This window comes from Physeter macrocephalus, chromosome 7 (genome assembly GCF_002837175.3).
Source record: "Physeter macrocephalus isolate SW-GA chromosome 7, ASM283717v5, whole genome shotgun sequence".
Lineage (NCBI taxonomy): Eukaryota > Metazoa > Chordata > Mammalia > Artiodactyla > Physeteridae > Physeter > Physeter macrocephalus.
Window position 1 is genome coordinate 22,396,409 of NC_041220.1, and position 22,391 is coordinate 22,418,799.

At 37.8% G+C, this 22,391-nt stretch overlaps 1 protein-coding gene across 11 annotated transcripts in view; it reads right to left on the reverse strand.

Moving 5' to 3' along the window:
• MANBA (mannosidase beta) overlaps positions 1 to 22,391 on the reverse strand; it is a 171,131-nt gene that overhangs the window by 119,630 nt on the left and 29,110 nt on the right. For all 11 annotated transcript variants that reach the window (XM_055085888.1, XM_055085880.1, XM_055085881.1 and 8 more), the window contains 2 exons: positions 21,854 to 22,029; positions 20,363 to 20,473 (listed from right to left, as the gene is read on the reverse strand). In XM_055085888.1, the coding sequence (XP_054941863.1) occupies positions 20,363 to 20,473; positions 21,854 to 22,029 (287 nt within the window). The remainder of the gene's footprint in view (positions 1 to 20,362; positions 20,474 to 21,853; positions 22,030 to 22,391) is intronic.

A 22,391-nucleotide genomic window follows, 5' to 3' on the forward strand; every position in this document is an offset into this window, starting at 1 on the left:
CATGTATACACTGATGTGTATAAAACTGATGACTAATAAGAACCTGCAGTATAAAAAAACAAACAAACAAACAAAAAAACAACTAATACTAAACTTTCTTTGGGTTATTTGTATGGAAATATGTTAATATAAATGTTTCAGACATTACATGATATTTCTAAAAATATTATATGTTCTGGGATAATGTTGTAAGTCATAATTCTAGTTATTACTTTAAAATGTATTTCTCAGAAATAACTAAATTTCCTTGTCAACTGCATTATTATGAACTTTCATCAAATCTTTAACCGTGGTCATTTAAGTCTTTTGTCATTTACAGACAGTTCTGGGTGTACTCTGATGCTTTCGCAAAAATGTTCCTATAAAACGGTTTCATCTTCAAGGAATTCATGGAAAAGACTCTGACAAGTACAGGTTTCTAGTAACTGACTATACTGCTGAACTGAATGAATAAGCATTTTCAGAACTCTAATGGAAAACTGATGAATTCATAAAAGTGCTAACAAAAGATCAAGATAAAAAAATTAATTACATGCAACTGAGTGAACTGATGAGGATGATTATCATTTTTGTGAGTTTCTGTTTGAATAAAAAACAAAAAATCCCACAAGGACTCAGAGGCAAAAAATATACAAATCAATTTTCACTGCAAAGTAAAGGAGCTGTTACAGTGGAGGATTACTGGACTGAATGTCAATATTATGACATAATAGTATGAGTGTGTTTCATGTTTGGTAATTGCAATCATTGTTGCTTTTGTTGTGGTCATCCATTTACAATGCTTGGTGTCAGTTTATTTATCTCTTGTAAAAATAAAATACAGTGTGTGTGAATAAAAAATCCATTATGAAGAGAATGGTCTCATACCATACACAAAAATAGACTCAAAATGGCTTACATGCTTAAATATAAGACATGACACCATAAAACTCCTAGAAGAGAGCATAGGCAAAACATTCTCTGACACAAATCATACCAATGTTTTCTTAGGTCAGTCTCCCAAGGCAATAGAAATAAAAGCAAAAATAAACAAATGGGACCTAATCAAACTTACAGGCTTCTGCACAGCAAAGGAAACCATAAACAAAATGAGAAGACAACCTATGGACTGGGAGAAAATATTTGCAAATGATGCAACTGACAAGGGATTAATCTCCAAAATTCACAAACAGCTCGTGAGGTTCAATATCAGGAAAAACAAATAACCCCATCTAAAGATAGGCAGAAGATATAAATAGACATTTTCCAAAGAAGACATACTGATGGCCAACAGGAACATGAAAAGATGCTCAGCATCACTAATTATTAGAGAAACGCAAATCAAAACTGCAAGATACCACCTCACACTGGTCAGAATGGCCATTATTAAAAAGCCTACAAATAACAAATGTTAGAGAGGGTGTGGAGAAAAGGGAACCCTACTGTACTGTTGGTGGGAATGTAAATTGGTGCAGCCACTATGGAAAACAGTACGGAGGTTCCTCAAAAAACTGAAAATACAGTTGCCATATGATCCAGCAATCCCACTCCTAGGCATATATCCAGACAAAACTAAAATTCAAAAAGACACATGCACCCCTGTATTCATAACAGCACTATTCACAACAGCCAAGACATGGAAACAACCTAAATGTCCATCGACAGAGGAATGGATAAAGAAGATGTGGTACATGTATACAATGGAATACTACTCGGCCATAAAAAAGAACAAAATAATGCCCATTTGTGGCAACATGGATGGACCTAGAGATTATCATATTAAGTGAAGTAAGTCAAAAAGAGAAAGACAAATACCATATGATATCACTTACATGTGGAATCTAAAATGTAATACAAATGAACTTATCTATGAAACAGAAACAGACTCAGCCAGACAGAGAACAGACACGTGGTTGCCAAGCAGAGGGGGAAGGGATGGAGTGGAATTTGGGGTTAGCAGATGCAAACTACTATATATAGAATGGATAAATAACAAGGTCCTACTGTAGAGTACAGGGAACTATATTCAATATCCTGTGATAAACTATAATGGAAAAGAATATTAAAAAAGAATATATATATGTATAACTGAATCACTTTGCCATACAGCAGAAACTAACACAACATTGTAAATGAACTATACTTCAATTTAAAAAGATAAAAATCCATTACGAGTGCAAGATATACCAATAGATTTTAATGCAACAGAGTATAAACAGCTCATCAAAATGGTTTTAGGGCTTCCCTGGTGGCGCAGTGGTTGCGCGTCCGCCTGCTGATGCAGGGGGACCGGGTTCGCGTCCCGGTCTGGGAGGATCCCGCATGCCGCGGAGCGGCTGGGCCCGTGAGCCATGGCCGCTGGGCCTGCGCGTCCGGAGCCTGTGCTCCGCAACGGGAGAGGCCGCAGCGGAGGGAGGCCCGCATACCACAAAAAAAAAAAAAAAAAATGGTTTTAGACTCCACATTGCAACTAACCTTTAAGAAACTACCACTTGTTAAGTTCTAGTGCAGTACCAAAAAATATCCACAATTACCTGAAAAGGCTATTAAAATACTCCTCTCTTTTCCAACTATGTATCAGCGTGAGGCCAGAATTTCTTCATATATTTCAACAAAAACAATATATTGCAAATTAATTGAAAGCAGAAGAAAATGAGAATCCAGCTGTCTACAAATAAGCAAGACATTAGACATGTAAAACAATCATTATTCTCACTAAATTTTTTTATTCTATAAATATATTTACTTTTAATAAAATGACATATATTAAACATGTCATGGGTTTAGTATTGTGAGTTGAAATGAATAAATAAAGATTTAAACCTCTGCTTTAATATTTACCCACAAACAAAAGCACTTTAGGGTCCTCAATAATTTTTAAGAATATGAAGCAGTTGAGTCCAAAAAATTTTGAGAATCACTAATCGAGAAAGTAGAATTCACTTATTTCTTTATATCCATTAATGCTACAAATAGTATTAATGATAAAACACATCTTTTAACAGAGTTTTTCATTCCTGTGCAAATTTTCTCATGAAAAGACAGCTATCCCTATCTCCCAGTTCCCACAATAACCATTTTATGACCCCAGTCAAAGTAAACCCTCACCCACCTGACAGCGCCTCAGAGGAGAAGCAGTAATTACCAGGCACGTTTCCCTGTGCACATTCTTTGAGAGGTTAAAGGCTGGTCTGTCTATTAGTGCCAGTAAAACCATGTCCTCTGGCAATACCGACAGGTAACATAAAAGCCTTCTTCTACAGCAAGTGATTTTACCTCAGAGAAAATAATGGGCTCTGAGAAAGGTTTCTTGAAAAGACTCCTGAGTAACACATTTACAACCAGAGTGAATATACTATCTCCTTACAAAATCAAAAATATTTTAAACAGCTCAACAAAGTAAAATACTGTCTAAAAGTAGAAGAGGATGTAAATATCTAAGAACCTAAATGTGTAAGTCAAGCAGTTTGAATTTAAAAAGTTTTTAATTTCCAAACTTTTCTATCTAATGTTGAAGGTTCTATTAGCAAGTCACTAAATTACCTTTTAAATTCGCTTCATGATCTCATTTTTAAAATAGAAGGATTAACTTTTAAAGTACAGGATAGCTGAACACATGTTTTTAGACAAGAGTTAGGAATATCTTAACTAAAGGGCTTAAGAGGTTTGTGACTGATAAGTAAATACCATATACTTCTCAAATTTCTTTTCTGGCAGACCAAACAGATGATGATGTAATGAAGCATTGATTCATAAACTGAGTATTACTTCTCAGCTGTCTGTAGTCAAATACTTAAAAAGCTGTCATAGTATCACTAGATTTTCAAAAGAATAGGTTTCTTCTTTTTTAAAAAAATAACATTTCTAAACATTGGCCAGTGTTAACTGAAATAATTTTCATGCATTTCCAAAGTACACTTTCTAAAACAATTTCATCTCTACTGTCATGCATTTTTAGAGACAACCAAACCCCACATTTCTGTCTGCTCTGAAAGTCCTCTAACATGCAGAAATACGGAGAAAACTGGTGCTGGATCTCCACAAAGAGCTCTCCTCAAACAGACCTGCACAAGAAGATGCAAGAGTGGCTCTCCTTGTTGTGACCTAGAAGTCTGCAGACAGCAGCAAAACCAGAAGTTAAGATTAAAGTTTACATCAGCATAGTTACCTGATTGATATCTTTGGAGCCAGATGTATATTTCGTGTATCTGACACTAGATAGGATCACTTTTTAACATACCCCTCTTCTGTATGACAAAATTATTTTCAGTAATAATAATGAAATAAAATGAATAATGATAGTGGACAGAAAAAAATGCAGACACTGAAAGGTCTCTTGTATTTAACTCCATATGAATAATCACACCGTTTTTTAAGTAAAATAAATGTTAGAGTATAAAAAAGGAAAAAGTACTGGATTCATGAATTTGATTATATTAATTTTTTTAAAAAGAAACTAACATATCTACATATTGGTTTGTTATAGTAATGGATAATATTTGCTAATTTGAGCCTTAACTTCTAAAAATGTCAAGAACCTTGTCAAAATTGATCTTCTTTGCATGTATATGCTCTATAAAGAATATAGCCAGATTTGTCAATCTATCCTTGAATAATTGATGGAAAGCACCTTTTATTAATTTTAATTTAGAAATGTTCTTTCAAATGAAGCCAAAGATATACAATATTTTGGGAAGGTATTAGATAAAAAGATAAGTTTGCCAGAGATTCATAAAAATTCCTCTTCACATTAAATTCCAAAAAAAGCAGTAGTATCCATGTCCGTTTCCTTGAGATCCATTCAAACTGCTTACAAATGCCCCTGGGTTCAAAAATTTTCCACTTCTCAAGTATTTCTTCTGCAAAATCAGAGAAAATGGCCGAATGATAGTGAACACAGATATATGATCCATTGCTTTGGAACAAGTCTCCAGTTCTTGGTGAAAACATTTGGTATATTCAACATTGCTATTTTGATTTCTTCAGGCAATGTAAGATCAGCATCTCCTGTTGTTTCTCCTGGCACTCTTCTTCAAATTTTTATTCTTTTTTTTTCTATGTAAATGTCCATTTCATTACAGTTTGTTTTTGAAAAATGAATAGTCTTCAAAATTTCTGTGCACTTATCTTCAAAGACAAGTTTTAAAAGCTTGGAATTTCACTGTACATTGTTCAAAGCATATATATTTGTATCTGATTAACCTCATCTAAAATTCTACACTAAGGAGAAGAAAAAAAAAAGATAATTCAGAAGAGAAAACCCACACTAGCAGAGAACAAAATCTGAGTTGATTCACACATGTCCATATTTGCTTTGGCTCACACAGGACTTCAAAGTTGAGATTAGCTTTTCAAAATTTAGCTTTACGGTGCCCTAGCTTCATAATGAGCATTCCTTTTGTCTAGGAAAGACTTTCTGCAGCTTTTTCCAATGATGAGGTGAGATTAAAAAGAATGAATAAAATTTTTCCAAACTTCCAGAAAATGTCACACATGAAGAAATGTTTCCAAAAGAGCAAATTCTGCAAGGTTTCAAAGAATGATTTTCAGGAGGCAGAAAAAAAATACAGGATTAATCTCTGATTTTTGTATGAACTCCACTGTGAATACTGGCCACATATGCAGTACTCCTATAGAGTTGACCACAACAGAGGTTTATAAAACAACGATCCTGTTGTTTCAAGATATCTTCTGTGAGTACGGAGGCAGTCTTTCCAGAAATAAAAGAATGACTTCTTTATTTCAATTGTACCACCTTCTCTACAGACATCTATGATTAAGTCACACAGTTAATCTCTGTATGAAGCATCTGGAGTGCTATCAAAAATATTTCCAAGGTACTGTGGGGTTTTTTAATATCTGCCGCTACTAAAGCATATCACTGATGTCGTGTTTTACTTTGATTCTTTAGTTTTAAAACAATTATCAAGTAAAAAAAAGAATAAATTTCAACTCTAAAGGTATTAAAATTAGTAAAATATTTCATATATGAACCCAAATATGCACCTACCAAGCAAAATATTGCATATTAACACATCACAGTTAACACTTTTCTCTATTTCAAATTTTTTTAAATAATGACTTAAGTTTTTTAGAGCAGTTTAGGGTTCATAGCAAAAGTGAGCAGAAGGTACAAAGATTACCCCCGACCCTACACATGAATATCCACCCCCATCATCCACATCCCCTGACCCTACACATGAATATCCACCCCCATCATCCACATCCCCTGACCCTACACATGAATATCCACCCCCATCATCCACATCCCCCACCACAGTGGTACATTTGTTACAATCGATGAACCATATTGACACCTCATAATCACCCTAAGTCCATAGTTTACCGTAGGGTTCACTCACAGTGTTGCACACTCTATGAGTTTGGACAAATGTATAATAGCATGTATCCATCATTATGGTATTAGAGTAGTTTCACTGTCCTAAAAATCCTCTGTGCTCTACCTACTCATCACTCCCTCGTCCTCCCAACCCTTGGCAACTACTGATCTTTTAAATGTCTCCGTAGTTTTGTCTTTTCCAGAATATCACATACTTGGAATCATTTACAGATTGGCTTCTTTCACTTAGTGATATGCATTTAAGGTTCCTCCATGTCTCTTCATGGCTTGATAGCTCATTCCTTTTCAGTGCTGAATAATATTCTATTGTTTGGATAGACCACAGTTTATTTATTACTTTATCTACTTAAGGACACCTTGGTTGCTTCCAAGTTTTGGCAATTAGAAATAAAGCTGCTATAAACATTGATGTGCAAGTTTTTGTGTGGACGTAAGTTTCCAACTTCTTTGGGTAAATACTGAGCAGCTTGATTGCTGGATCATATGGTAAGAGTATGTTTAGTTTTGTAAGAAACTACTAAACTATCTTCCAAAGTGACTGTACCATTGTACACTCCCATCAGCAATGAATGAGAGCTGCTGTTGCTCTACATCCTCACCAGCATTTGGAATTGTCAGTGTTCCAAAGTCTGTCCATTCTTATAGATGGTAGTGTTATCTCATTGTAGTTTTAATTTGTATTTCCCTGATGACATACGATGTGGAGTATCTTTTCACATGCTTATTTGCTATCTGTATCTCTTCTTTGGTGAGATGTCTGTTAAATGTTTGACCCATTTTTTAATTGGGTTATCTGTTTTCTTACTGTTGAGTCTTAAGAGTTCTTTACATATTTTGTTTAACAGATGTGCCTCTTGCAAATATTTTCTCCCATCCGTGACTTGTCTTCTCACTCTCTTAACATTGTCTTTGGCAAAGCAGAAGTCTTTAACTTTAATAAAATCCAGCTTATCAATTATTTCTTTCCATTTTAAATTTTAAACATAAAAATAAGAACTCCAAGAGGTCACAATGAAGTAACTCATGTTGAGTTTCTTCTTTTTTATAACTACTGTGCTACTGTTTCTGATCTACTTTTAAATGCAAGAATATGTAATAAGGCAGGGACTAGGGACATGAACTATGCCCAAAACAAGTTTAAACAATTCCAAACTGTTATGAACATATTTTCAAAATGACTGTATGAAGCTAAGTCCCCATGAGCCTAGGGACAACCATACAGAAGTTCTCCAAATTCACTTCCATGTAGAATATAATATTTATTAGAGGGTTAATAATACAAATATGCTACGCTGAAGCCTACATATATGGTATTAAAACTCAAGTACAATAGCACACATGGGTAAAACAGACCAACAAAAGATTTTGGGGGGAGGAATATTTTATCATTGACGTTGCACAGAATTGCCAGAACATACTACTAATAAAAAACAGGCCACCTGTAGTCTACACACAATGCAACCACTTGCTGCCTATACCCAATGCTAACTGCTCCCATAGCCCACTCTGGGTAAGCCACTGCCTGTAGCCATTTTGGAAATGTTTAACTTTGACAGGGAGAAAGATGAAAGAAAGGTGTACCGAGTTGAACAATGTTTCCTCAAAATACATGTCATTCAGAAACTCAGAACGTGACCTTATTTGGAAATACGGTCTTTGCACACGCAGTTAGTTAAGTTAAAATGACGTCATACCAAATTAGGGTGGGCCCTAATCCAGTGGCTAGTATCCTTATAAGAAAAGCAGAGGGGCTTCCCTGGTGGCGCAGTGGTTAAGAATCTGCCTGTCAATGCAGGGGACACGTTGCAATCGCTGGTGCGGGAAGATCCCACATGCCACGGAGTAACTAAGCCCGTGCGCCACAACTACTGAGCCTGCGCTCTAGAGCCCGCGAATCACAACTACCGAAGCCCGCGCGCCTAGAGCCCGTGCTCCGCAACAAGAGAAGCCGCAGCAATGCGAAGCCCACGCACCGCAAAGAAGAGTAGCCCCTGCTCGCCACAACTAGAGAAAAGCCCGCGCTCAGCAGCGAAGACCCAATGCAGCCAAATATAAATAAATTAAATTAAATTATCAAAAAAAAAGGAATGATTGATTTATTGATCTGAAGGGGTGATAACGAGACACAGCTAATTGAGAAAAAAAAAGAAAAGCAGAGACACACACAGGGAAAAGGCCACATGATGACAGAGGCAGAGATTGGAGTGAGGCATCCACAAGCCAAGAAATGCCAAGGACTAGCAGTAACTACCAGAAGCTGGAGGAGACAAGGAAGGATCCTTCCCTGAAAACTTCAGAAGGAACATGGCCCTACCAAAACCTTGATTTTGGACTTCCAGCCTTAAAAATTGTGAGAAAATAAATTATTTTTATCTTAAGCTACTCTATTTGTTATGGCTGTCCTAGGAAACCTGGGAAATACAGAAGGAAACACACTTCACAATCTCTGTGGACCCTCAGTATTGACCAAAAGTACAGAAGTGGTCAGAAATACACCTTGATTATTCTGAATTCCATATTTTTTGGCTGTGTGCTTTTAAGGTCTTCAGAGAGCCCAGAGTAGCACTTTGAAAGAGGAAGTGGCACTGAAGCCTCTTTCCGCCCTGTGCGTATTGCAAAGATGAAACTGGGGACCCAAGAAGCAAAGAACAAAGTGAAATTTGTAAAAAACAAAACAGCAAAGGAAATCTCCATTATTTTTCTTATTGTAATAGCTAGGGCAATCTTTTACCTCTTCTGGCTTGGGAACTGTGCAATATAATTTCTGATTGTGGAATACATATGATTACATTTTTTTCTTTCCCTACAGTAATTTAATTGGAGAATCTTGATGCCAGGTCAAATACAAACAGCAACGACCTTCTCTTGCTTTCAGCAAAAAGATTTACCTTATATAGGGAATACTTGGAAGAGTCTTACAAAGTAAGTTGTGTTAAAGGGAAATATCAACTAAGTGATTTCCTAGTTTTCCAGAAAGGTAAACCATAACAGTCATTCCAAAATATTTATTATGCCTTTAACACACATACTACCTAGGCAATTCAATACAATCAATTAGTAGAATACAAGTATTCAATTAGAGCAGAAAATGGCAAAAACAGTCATGGGGAAGATTTTCTTTTTTATTCCATTTACCCAGAGTAGCCTCTCCCACTACCATTTATACACAAAACTTTCTTTTCTGTTAAAAAATCAAGTTGGTTTCCAAAACTGATAAAGCCAACTCTCCCAGACTCACATTCTAAGGTCCCTCTTGAAATAACTTGCTTGACAGACTTTATGATATCCCAACATTTGCTTTTATTTTTTAATTTATTTATTTTTGAAGAACTCATTAATTATCTCCCCTCATACTTAAACCATTTGCTCCGAAGTTACTCCTTTTAACAACACCAACAAAAATCTCAGTCATCAAGATATTCTTTCCCGTCCAAAAGAAACAGAGTCAGCACTTTCCCTTCCCCACAGCACCTGCATCCTTTTTATGACCCAGTACATCTCTGCCTGCGTGGGCTGCAACCAAAATCTGTAACTTCCCCAAGGCGTTCCGTCAGAGACTGTGCTGTCGTCTTCTGACGTGCCCAGTAAACAAAAGAATATGTCTAACGTTGATGGAAGACAGGCAAGAAAGATATAAACCTAGCAATATGGATTTCAATGAGATACTTTAAAAATAGAAATATTTTTGCATAAAGCAAGCCCAGGATAACAATGAAACCATCAGGAAACATGAGCAGTAGAGAGCAGATAGGGAGAGGCCAGTGATGAGGGAAAAATTCCCCTCTGACACAGTACCAAGTGTTAGCGAACATGGGAGCATGCAGAGTAAAGGTGAAATTCTCTGTAAAAGCTGAACCCATGCCTACCCTATGATCCAGCAATCCCACTCCAGCAGGAATGCTGTCGGGGGCCTATGTGCTCCGAGTGTCATATGATAAAGTTCATAGCAGCATTATCCAGGAAAGCCAAAACTGGAAACTACCCAAATTCAACAGCAGAATGTGTAATACGATGAAATAGTACAAAGCAATGTAAGTAAACAAACTACAGCTACACACCACAACATATAGAAATGTCACAAATATAAGGTTGAGCCAAATTAGCCAGTCATGAAAGAATATAAACCACGTGCTTCTATGTACATAAAATTTAAAAACAGGCAAAAGTAAATTATAGTGTTATAAGTCAGGACAGTGGATCTTCGGGAAGGAAAGGGGGCAGCGATTGGGGAAGGTTGCAAAGAGTGGGGAAGCTCTGAGGTGCAAGTAATGCTCCTGTGTCTGGATCAGGATGACAGTTACATGAGTGTTCATTTTCTGATCATTCGTTAAATGTTCCATTTACGTTCTGGTTTTCTTCTCTTGTGTGTTATACTACACAATAAATAAAAAATAAAAAGAAATCCCAGTCTGACACATTCCCACCAAATAAAGGCTGGAAAGAAATCAAACTGAGAGATTCCTGCCAGGAAACAGATAATGACGGCACATAGCAGTCGAATTTCTTGCTTGCTGAAACAATGGCAGGTCTGAAAACATTAAGAAATTCGGGACTGCCAAGAAACTGAATTCCCTGGAAGAACTACCCTGGATGGAAACAAAGGTGAATTAGGTATCAGCTCTCTTACCAAATTTGGCAATAATCTGTACTTTTAATCTAAATTTCAAAAGCAAACATTGATTCCTGAAACTTGCAAAACAGCTCAAATTTTTAAAGCATCCTGGTTTCCTCTTTTGGACAATCATGGAAGTGTAGGGAGGCACAAGAGATCAGTCAATCCAACCTCTACCATCCCAGTCAAATGGACAAATAGACAAACACTCTTTAAAGTTCCCACTGCAAATGAATTCTGAGATGTTCCTCAGTTACCTGTTCTAGAATAAACAACCTTGACTAGGGCATAGCCTCTCCTGAGAGTAACCTTGATCTTACATGCTCCACTTCAAGCTCTCGTCCTGCCCCACACCTAAATGAAAAAAATACCGTAAATAACAAACTAAAGAATCAGCTCGCCTTCAAGTTAAATTATCTTATTCCTTTATCCTTTCTTCCTTTAATCACCTTCACAGCTCCCTTCTGAACCTTCTAAGGAGCAAAAGACAAAACTGATTAAAGTGTTATCGTAAGGTTTTAACAGGCTAAATAAAATAGTACCTTAAGACTCCTACATGAACAGAATTATTGTTCAGATAACATTTTAGAAATAAGATAATTTCAAAAACCATAGCAGAGAAAGATACTTAGTTTCGGACCCAAGCCTTACCTCACACTTTAAAGTACTGCTCAAATATGAGGATTTAATTAGCATGTGTACAAGCAGCATAGGTAGAAGGCTCAGAAAACAATTTCAAACCTACCACACACCTGTAACAGCTTGCAAAACATCACCAAGCTAGCCTAAAATGACACAATCAGAAATCAATAGTTTTTTCTAAGTGAAGATGTTCTGACTCTCAGATAAAGAGATGCACAGTTTTCAACCTCAGTTGGGCCCTAGGTGCTGCCTCACAAAGCTATTGTGGTGCCTGAGCCCTCTCCAGCCCTTTCTCAAGTCTTCACTTTCCTCAAGTGTCTAAGCCCCCATTACTCTCAGCAGACGTTACATCTTAGATCCCAGGAGAGAAAAGCACTGTCTGACCAGAATTCCCCAAACTTTCTTTCTCAGGTTCACTTTTCCCCTTTAAACTCCACTGAAAGAGAGTTTGAAATTCCCACAGAAAGAAAATATACCTCAGGGGGTCCTAGACATCTTCCAAAGTACCTCCATCCTTAAGCTCCATTTTTTCCTCTCTATATGTTGTTTTATCTTTTACCCCTATGACAACAAAACCAGAGCCCTCATCCCCAAGTGAATCCGCCCACCAGTGTGCTGATGCCATCCTCCCTACCTTATCCTACACACCTTGCCCTCTCTCAACTATCTCTAGTTGAGATGAAGATACTATCAGTCTTTCCCTATCTACTGGCCCCTTCCCATCAGGATTTTGTTGCTTTTTATTCCCTTAATGGTGTCCTTTTTTATGTTGAAACCATTTCAAACTCACAGAAAAGTTGCAATGATAGTACAAAGAACTCCTAAACACCCTTCACCCAGAGACCCCATTCAACTTTTGTCAGTTGCCCCAATGACACTGTTCATAGCAAAAAAGATCAGGCACTGCACCCAGGTGTTACATCTCTCTAGTCTCTTTCAATGTGGAAGAGTTCCTCAGTCTTTCCTTGACATTTTTGAGGATTACAGTAGATTGAAGATTTGAAGATCTGTGCTAATGGAGTTCAGTTTGGGAGAGTCCAGTGCTTTCTCATGATTAGATCCTGGTTATCTGCATTGACAGGGCTATCAAGGAAGTGATGCTATATTCTTCTTCTTGCAGCTTGTCAGGGGGCACCGCCACTTAATCAAGATGGTCCCTGATAGGTTCCTCCACTATATTTTTTTCTCCATTACAACTAATAAATATGTTGTTAAAAGGTGCTTTGAGGCTATATAAAGATCCCATATTTCATGCCGCTATACCCTCTAGTTTAGCATCCATTCCTATTTCTTGCCTGAATTATTTATAACTATGTTAGTTATCAAATAATTATTATTCAGTTCTATTATCCCTTCTACATTTATTAATTAGTTGGCATTCCATTTTAAGGAATAACTTTCCTTTCTCTCATTTATTGAATGATATTAAATAATACTTATGTGTGTATTTATTTGTATCAGTGTACACTCAAGGCTTTTTATTATGTTCAATGGGTTATACTATTTTACTACCACTCTTTATTTTCATGCTCAAATTCTCTCAGATTTGGCCAGTGGGAGCACATTAAACTGACCTCTGTGTCCTTTTGACCTGTCCCATCATTCTTTTTTGAAGATTTGGGGGGGGGGGCATTTTTTTAAAGTCTTTATTGAATTTGTTACAATATTGCTTCTGTTTTATGTTTTGGTTTTTTGGCCATGAGGCATGTGGGATCTCAGCTCCCCGACCAGGGATCGAACCCACACCCCCTGCATTGGAAGGTGAAGTCTTAACCACTGGAAAGCCAGGGAAGTCCCTGTCCCATTATTCTTGAGTACCTTCTAACTTTCCAGTACAGCAAGCTATTCTAGGCTTCAGCCTCCAAATCAGTCATTTCTCCAAAGAGCCCTGATTCCTCTTAGTAGAGTGTTATTTAAAAACCAAGATTTGGAGACTAGCTCCATTCACTGTTAATAGAGTGCCGCTGTTCCCAGGACCTCTGAGAAGGCCTGGAAAGGGTTAGGAAATGTGTGTGTGTGTGTGTGTGTGTGTGTGTGTGTGTGTGTGTGTGTGTGTGTCTATAAACACATACACACATGCATTTACATATATTTATTTCTGTGTCTATCTACATATACTGAAAGTCACGAGTCCACACTATCAGTTGCAATTCCAATCCATTCCAGCTTTTCCCCTCTATACATATACTACCTTTCTCCATCCATGAAAAACCTGGCTCTCTAAAATATATACACTTATTTGCACAGTATGTAGTCAACCTTCTGGCCCCAACTGGCCATCATCACCACGTGGCTCAAGTGTGGTTCCCATGAAACATGTTTAAAGAGCTGCCAGTACTCACTGCCTCTACTTCCCCCCCTTCAGTCATTCTCTGACCACTGCAATCTGATTTCCATTCTGGTCGAAGTCACCAGTCATCTCCTTATTGCCAAATCTGAAGGATCTTTCTCACTCCTTTTCTCACCTGAGCTCCCTACAGCATTTGACACTCTCTGAACAGTCTCCACTTCTTAAAATACTCTCTTCCTCTGTGAGTCCCCACTCTAACTGGTTTTCCTTCTACCTCTTTGGCCATTCCTTCTTGGATCCCTCTGTGGCTTTCTCTTCTCCTCCCATGCTTAATTATTACAATTCCCAGGGGTTCTGTTCTAGCTCTCCTGTTCATGCAACCCCTGAGGTAGCTCACCCCCTTCCATGTCTACAATTATCTATATTCTGTTGACTTACACATTTATATCTTTAACCCAGACCTAATTCTTAAACTCCAGACCCATATAATGAAATGCTCATCAAATATTATTTTGAGGGTATCTCTCAATCATTCACACAAAACACGTCTAACACAGAAATGATTTTCATCCTATCTCATCCCCCAAACCTGCTCTCCTTTATAGTACTTCAACGCAAAGAACAGAATTGCCACTTGTTCAGTGGCCCAAACCAGCAAATTAAGAATCATTTCTAACTCATCCTTCTCCCCTCTCCCTACACATCATCAAGCCTGGTGGTTTTACCTCCAAAATCTCTCTCAAATCTATCTCCTCAGCAATTCCACAGACCAAGCAATCATCATCTTGTGCCTGAATTACCACCACAGTCTTCTGACTGGCCTCCCACTCCTGTCATTCTTCCAATCTGCTCTACACAATCTTTGTAGAACAAATATGATCAGTGCTCTCTCCTTAAAACCCTTCAAAGAATCCCCGCTGTCCTCAGGACAGTCTAGTTCCTTCACATGGCTTACTAGGCTCTGTGGGATCTTGCCCTAGCCCACCTTTACAATATCCCGGTTCTACTTCAAACTCAAACACAGCCACACTGAAATTTCTTTCACCTCTACAAACACACAATTCTCCTTTGCGTCCCTGGGCCTGACATACTACTGTCCCTCTGCCTCTTTGCTACATTTCATGGTCAAATTCTACTTAACCCCCAGGAGACAGCTATCACCTTCTCTGGGAATCTTCCCAGGATGCCCCTGCTCCGTACTCACACAGTGCTCTATATTCCTCTAGAGTGCCTATCACACTTTATTGCAATTGCTTGTTTAATTGTTTAATTTCCCAACTGAATTATTAGTTTTACTAAGATCTCAGAAAGAAATGGACAGGGTATCTTATTCACTGCTCTATCACCAGAGCCTAGCAAAATGGTGGAAACGCAGTAGATGCTCCCTAAGTATTTAGTGAATGAATGAGCTTCAAAAATAACAGACTCTACAACAGCCACAGCCAAAGGGTGCCTTTCACAGACATGCGTTAACACAAGGAGTGGAGCAATACATCTTCCTTCACTCCTGTTACTGATCAATTCCAAGAGTGGCATCTTTATATGTAATAAACAATAATGCAACCATATTAGCCTGAATTGAAACAGAATTGTTTCCCACAAACAAAACAACCCAGAAGTTCCTCTTCTTTCTCTTTGATAAGTTGGAATGACTCATTCTTTTTCACCCTTTCATGAAGATGACTCACAAGAAAGTTAATATGTGAGAGAGCACATGTCTTCTGCCAAGAGAGTTAGAATGAGAGGGAAAGTCTTGGCTCTTTAAACAGCTCTAGGACATTCTCCCTGTATACACTATGGACACACATACACTCACAGTGCCTCAGAAAATATAGAGCATAATTAAACAAAGGAAAAACAGAAAATGAGTTCCTGAAGGGTATAGCTCCAAACTGAGCATGGTGTCTGGCCCACAGAAGAGGTAATACCAAATGGAAGTTGACACCAGAGTACAACCACAGCCAATTGCAAACACCAAAGGTTGATGTAAGGGGAAAGAAGAAATCTCTGAAAGGGATTAATATTGCTTCTACTTACTATACACTATCATAAGCCAGGTTCAAGTTACCTCATCTTTACTGTCCCATTATACATACACAGAAATGGCATTTGAAGGACTAAATAAGCAGCCAAACTGCAGTTCTTTCCAATCCTTAGTGCTGTATCCCAAACTCGGCAGGACCTAGTCATTCCTTTAGACTAAAGTCAAATTGTGCCCTTCAGTATCCTCTAACTGAGGTTACCATAAGGCTTGTTCATAGATTTAGAGGCAAAACAGATGGTTATACCTTCAGGGGGAAACATGTTTATTGTATTTTGTTTTAAATATCAGTTCCTGGTAGATTCGGGGTAGGGGGGGATTGGTCCTTCTCTAAAGGTACTTTGAGAGCATTAAAGGATAGAGGCTATTTTTCTCCACTGTTTTCTCTAGATAGCTCCAATCCCAACCCTGAACTCAATTTTAGAATGTTTAAAGTAACATAAAGATGCAGTTTTATGTATAGTGACTTAGAAGTTCTCATTCCAAAAGTAGAACTGAAGTATACTGATTGGAGGAGGGGTCCTGAAGCTCAACTATCATTTTGCCTTTCAGAATCAAAGAGGTTTGAGGACACAAGCACAGTGTGAGAGGGAGAACTGATGAAACTATGTTTGATGGTCAGAACTTTAATCCCTTTCTGCCACTAGACTCCCTGAATGATAACAACTAGTCTTATACTCCCCAGACAAGAGATTGGAGAATGTCATCACTGGCAAGGCTAAACACACACACACACACACACACACACACACACACACACACTCCCACAGAGAAGATCTATAGCTACAGACATGTGGGCATCACCACATTATAAAGCTGGATTTCCACCTGAATACGGAACACTGAGGCTCATACAGGACTTCTCCTCTGCATTTTTGTGCTTAATCTTCAGAATGAATTGACACCAAGAATAACTGACATTCCAAAGTTGACACCAGAGTACAACCACAGCCAATTGCAAACACCAAAGGTTGATGTAAGGGGAAAGAAGAAATCTCTGAAAGGGATTAATATTGCTTCTACTTACTATACACTATCATAAGCCAGGTTCAAGTTACCTCATCTTTACTGTCCCATTATACATACACAGAAATGGCATTTGAAGGACTAAATAAGCAGCCAAACTGCAGTTCTTTCCAATCCTTAGTGCTGTATCCCAAACTCGGCAGGACCTAGTCATTCCTTTAGACTAAAGTCAAATTGTGCCCTTCAGTATCCTCTAACTGAGGTTACCATAAGGCTTGTTCATAGATTTAGAGGCAAAACAGATGGTTATACCTTCAGGGGGAAACATGTTTATTGTATTTTGTTTTAAATATCAGTTCCTGGTAGATTCGGGGTAGGGGGGGATTGGTCCTTCTCTAAAGGTACTTTGAGAGCATTAAAGGATAGAGGCTATTTTTCTCCACTGTTTTCTCTAGATAGCTCCAATCCCAACCCTGAACTCAATTTTAGAATGTTTAAAGTAACATAAAGATGCAGTTTTATGTATAGTGACTTAGAAGTTCTCATTCCAAAAGTAGAACTGAAGTATACTGATTGGAGGAGGGGTCCTGAAGCTCAACTATCATTTTGCCTTTCAGAATCAAAGAGGTTTGAGGACACAAGCACAGTGTGAGAGGGAGAACTGATGAAACTATGTTTGATGGTCAGAACTTTAATCCCTTTCTGCCACTAGACTCCCTGAATGATAACAACTAGTCTTATACTCCCCAGACAAGAGATTGGAGAATGTCATCACTGGCAAGGCTAAATACACACACACACACACACACACACACACACACACACACACACTCCCACAGAGAAGATCTATAGCTACAGACATGTGGGCATCACCACATTATAAAGCTGGATTTCCACCTGAATACGGAACACTGAGGCTCATACAGGACTTCTCCTCTGCATTTTTGTGCTTAATCTTCAGAATGAATTGACACCAAGAATAACTGACATTCCAGGACTTCCCTGGCGGCGCAGTGGTTAAGAATCCGCCTGCCAATGCAGGGGACACGGGTTCGAGCCCTGGTCTGGGAAGATTCCACATGCCACGGAGCAACTAAGCCCATGAGCTACGACTACTGAGCCTGCCCTCTAGAGCCCGCGTGCTGCAACTACTGAGGACCGCGTGCCTAGAGCCCGTGCTCCACAACAGGAGAAGCCACCGCAATGAGAAGCCCGCGCACCACAATGAAGAGCGGCCCCCACTTGCCACAACTAGAGAAAGCCTGCACGCAGCAACGAAGACCCAATGCAGCCAAAAATAAATAAATAAATAAAATTAAAAAAAAAAAAAGAATAACTGACATTCCAGGAAGGTCTCTAATGTAAAAGACAGATAATGAAACAAGTAGAAGAATCAAGGAATGTGGAAAACAAAAACAATGCAAAGAAAACTTTAAAACTACTTAGAATATTAGTTAAGATTCTAAGAGAAATGAGAGACATTATAACCATGAAATACAAATAGGATGCAATTTTTTAAATAAAATAACAAAAACCTTTAAAAAAATTTTTAAGTGATAACAAAAGTATATCTAATTTTAAAATGTAAGATAAAATCAAGTAAATCTCCCAGAATATAGAATAAGAAGACAAGATGGAATATAAAAGGGGAAATCTAAGAATATTTCTCAGTCTAGGAGGTCCAATCTGATTAATAATTGTACCACAAAAATAGAACAAAAATAATGAATGAAAAATGATAAACGATATAATACAGGAAAATATCCAGATTGAGTTTCTAGATCAGAAGAGTCCACAAGATGACTATCACAACAACAAAAATCTACTCATTTTCAAATTTTCAAATATTAGATTATCAAAGATAGTGAAATCCTAAAAGCTTCCAGAAGCAAACACAAACAGGTCTATACAAGAAAACCGAAATTAGAATGTAATTACATTTTATCTACAGCACATTCTCAGGAATCTATTGGAGAAAGTGTTTCACCAAAAGTAGAGAGTCAAAAAGAGAGAGAGAAACATGGGTCCAAAGAAACGGAATTCCATGTTTAATCCATGAGAAAGATGAAGGAAATACCTAGAACTCCTAGAAGACATATGATGGGAATTCCTAGAATGATAATAAAAGGAAGTTTCAGGACAACAGTTAAGTAGAAGGTCTAGAGAGTAACCAAGCAAGATCAGGGAGATGAGAAAATGGCTCTAGGAGAGAACGTTTCAAAAAATAACAAAAATTAAAGGAAAAATAATAGTAATAATAAACAGTGGACAGATTACCAGGTGAGTGTGACTAAATTTATAAGGTATGTTAGGGCTTCCGTGGTGGTGCAGTGGTTAAGAATCTGTCTGCCAATGCAGCGGACACGGGTTCGAGCCCTGGTCTGGGAAGATCCCACATGCCGCGGAGCAACTAAGCCCATGCGCCACAACTACTGAGCCTGTGCTCTAGAGCCCGCAAGCTACAACTACTGAAGCCTGTGTGCCACAACTATGGAAGCCCACGTGCCTAGAGCCTGTGCTCCGCAACAAGAGAAGCCACCTTAATGAGAAGCCCGCGCACCACAACAAAGAATAGCCCCTGCTCTCAGCAACTAGAGAAAACCTGTGTGCAGCAGTGAAGACCCAATGCAGCCAAAAATTAAATAAATAAATTTTTAAAAATAAATAAATAAATAAAAGGTATGTTAGAGAGTTTGTATATGATTTAGAGGAAGTAAAAGGGAAAACAAAGCAACCGGAACCATGAGGCAATTATTAACTCTGAGGAAAACAGAAAGTTGCACAAGAAAGAAAATATAATTTTAGGATACCATGTGGTTCAGCTTTGAATAGTATTTTCATAATATAATAATATAAAAACTGAATATTGAGTTAACAAAAAATGGCCATATGACTACATTGGGAGAGTAGAGGGAGGCAAAATGTATACATTGGGGGCCAAGCAGGAGTCATCAGAGAGAATCATGTAGGTTTCTCATCCTCTAGGTCTGAAGTCAACAGATAATATACAAAACTGAAAAATTAGAAAACACTAGTAGAAGCATGTTATTTGGAGAAATGAAGGTAATCAGCAGAACGTATAAGTAAAAGTTAAAAATTATTGATTCTGAGGAGTAGGAAATAGGAACAGAAAGGGTTGGATGGACAAGGGATTCTATTTTTCATATGAACCTTGTAGTAATATTTGAGTTGTAAAATTATATATACCTATTAGTTTGATATAAAGGACAATTTAAAACACAGTAGGAGAATATTTATAAATAAAATAATGTGCAAGGTCTGGTCCATTAAAAAATATAAATATACACATACCAGAAGCTTTTGAATGCATATAACTGTTACTACTAATTATCTCTGAGTGGTGGGGTTGCAGAAGTTTTGTTGGTTTCTTCTTTTCCTACAAAGATCTGTATTGCTATTTTAACAAGAAATATACTTTTTTTCACAAAATATCTTAAAGTATTTGCTTACCTTAGCTGATTTTTCAAAACTTAAGCCTCCATCCAGCTTAAAAAGAACTGTCATGTTGTACCCAGTCTGGTTTCCATGTCCATGAGGCCACCAAGTTTCTATAGTAACACTCTTTTAAAAAATAATATGTCAGTCTAAGTAATCTGTAGCATATTTTCAGCAAAATAATATAGTAATTCAGAGCATCACATCAATTTCTCATAGACAAGCACAGAGCAATATAAATCTCCCTCCTTGTATTATGCCAAATTATACCAATCCATAGATAATATTTAAAAATCAACATGCTGGGGCTTCCCTGGTGGCGCAGTGGTTGAGGGTCCGCCTGCCGATGGAGGGGAAATGGGTTCATGCCCTGGTCCGGGAAGATCCCACATGCCGCGGAGCGGCTGGGCCCATGAGCCATGGCCGCTGAGCCTGCGCGTCCGGAGCCTGTGCTCCGCAACGGGAGAGGCCACAACAGTGAGAGGCCCACGTAACGCAAAAAAAAAAAAAAAAAAAAAAAATCAACATGCTAGGAGTTTAGCATGGATTAATATATCAGAAGGGAAGGGAAAGAACAAAATAACATGGGCATTCAGAAAAACAGCTTTTCCCATTGCAACACTCAGCTAACATTTATTCTACAGTCTTAACATTTAGAATTGGACTTTGAGGTTAACTCTTCTTTCAAGCCCAGAACTAGAAAAGTGTTTTGAGTTCTTACTTTATCTGAACAGTTACTGAATGCTGATTTGCTCTATCCTTTTCAGCTCACAATTGTCAATTAGAGGAATAAGAAAAGGGGGCTTCCCTGGTGGCGCAGTGGTTGAGAGTCCGCCTGCCAATGCAGGGGACATGGGTTCGAGCCCCGGTCTGGGAGGATCCCACATGCCTCGGAGCGACTGGGCCCGTGAGCCACCATTGCTGAGCCTGCGCGTCTGGAGCCTGCGCTCCGCAACGAGAGAGGCCGCGATGGTGAGAGGCCCGTGCACCGCGATGAAGAGTGGCCCCCGCTCGCCGTAACTAGACAAAGCCCTCGCACAGAAACGAGGAATAAGAAGAGGAAAAAGAAAAGGTAAACTCCAGTCCACTTCTACTTACGAAAGATCGTAAGTTTAGAATTAGAATTCTGTATGTAGAATAAGTACCAATATTCAAAATAGTTTACAAATACCAAAAATAATCACAGCATTTAAGTATGATGCTTAGAATGTATTTTGGATTTAGGATACTCCACATACTGCAGAATAATTAAAATATAACACACCTGACTTTTTGAGAGGAGAGGATGCCAAATTAATCACGTAACCTCCGTTTTCTTAATCTTAAAATTTGGGAAAATCATTCATTCCTTAGCTTGCACACACACAAAATATATAAAAGATTAAAAGTAAAGAAAAAATGGAAAAAGTACACTTTTCTTTAATACTCAGGTCCTTCTTTCTAAGCATTTCTTTTGAACAACACTGCTTTTCAACTTAGTGCTTCTCGAGAAGTACCATCATTCACCTTGTCAATTTTCACAAAGAGTTTAACAATCCTTTCCCCGTGATGAAGTTCTACGCTGTTTGTCTGTTGTATTTTTAATTCAGGGATGGCTATGATCGCTTGACCCAAAACTGGCTTTGAACTGCTAACGTCAAAAGAAGACTCTATTTCAAGATTCCACTCCTGGATATTGTTATCTAACGTATAAAGAGAAAAAGAAAAAATACATATATATTATGTAGGATTCACTGAAAAAAAGACCAAAGCAGCTTCTAAACTATAAGTGCTCAACAAATGCAATCCTGATCAAAAGTTCAGTGAAAATTCTCTTTTAATGTTTAGAGTTTAATCCTTAATTCTGAAGAAAAATAACCAAAATTATATTTTTATATATACTTCTACTCTAAAAATGTTACAATCGTAAGTCACAAAAACTTTATAAATATGGCACAAATAGAAAATTACAAATGAAAAGATAACATAAATCTTCCAAGATTTATCAGTCTTGATTTATCAAACATACTTGCTTGTTCCTTTTTTTTTTTTTTTTTTTTTTTTG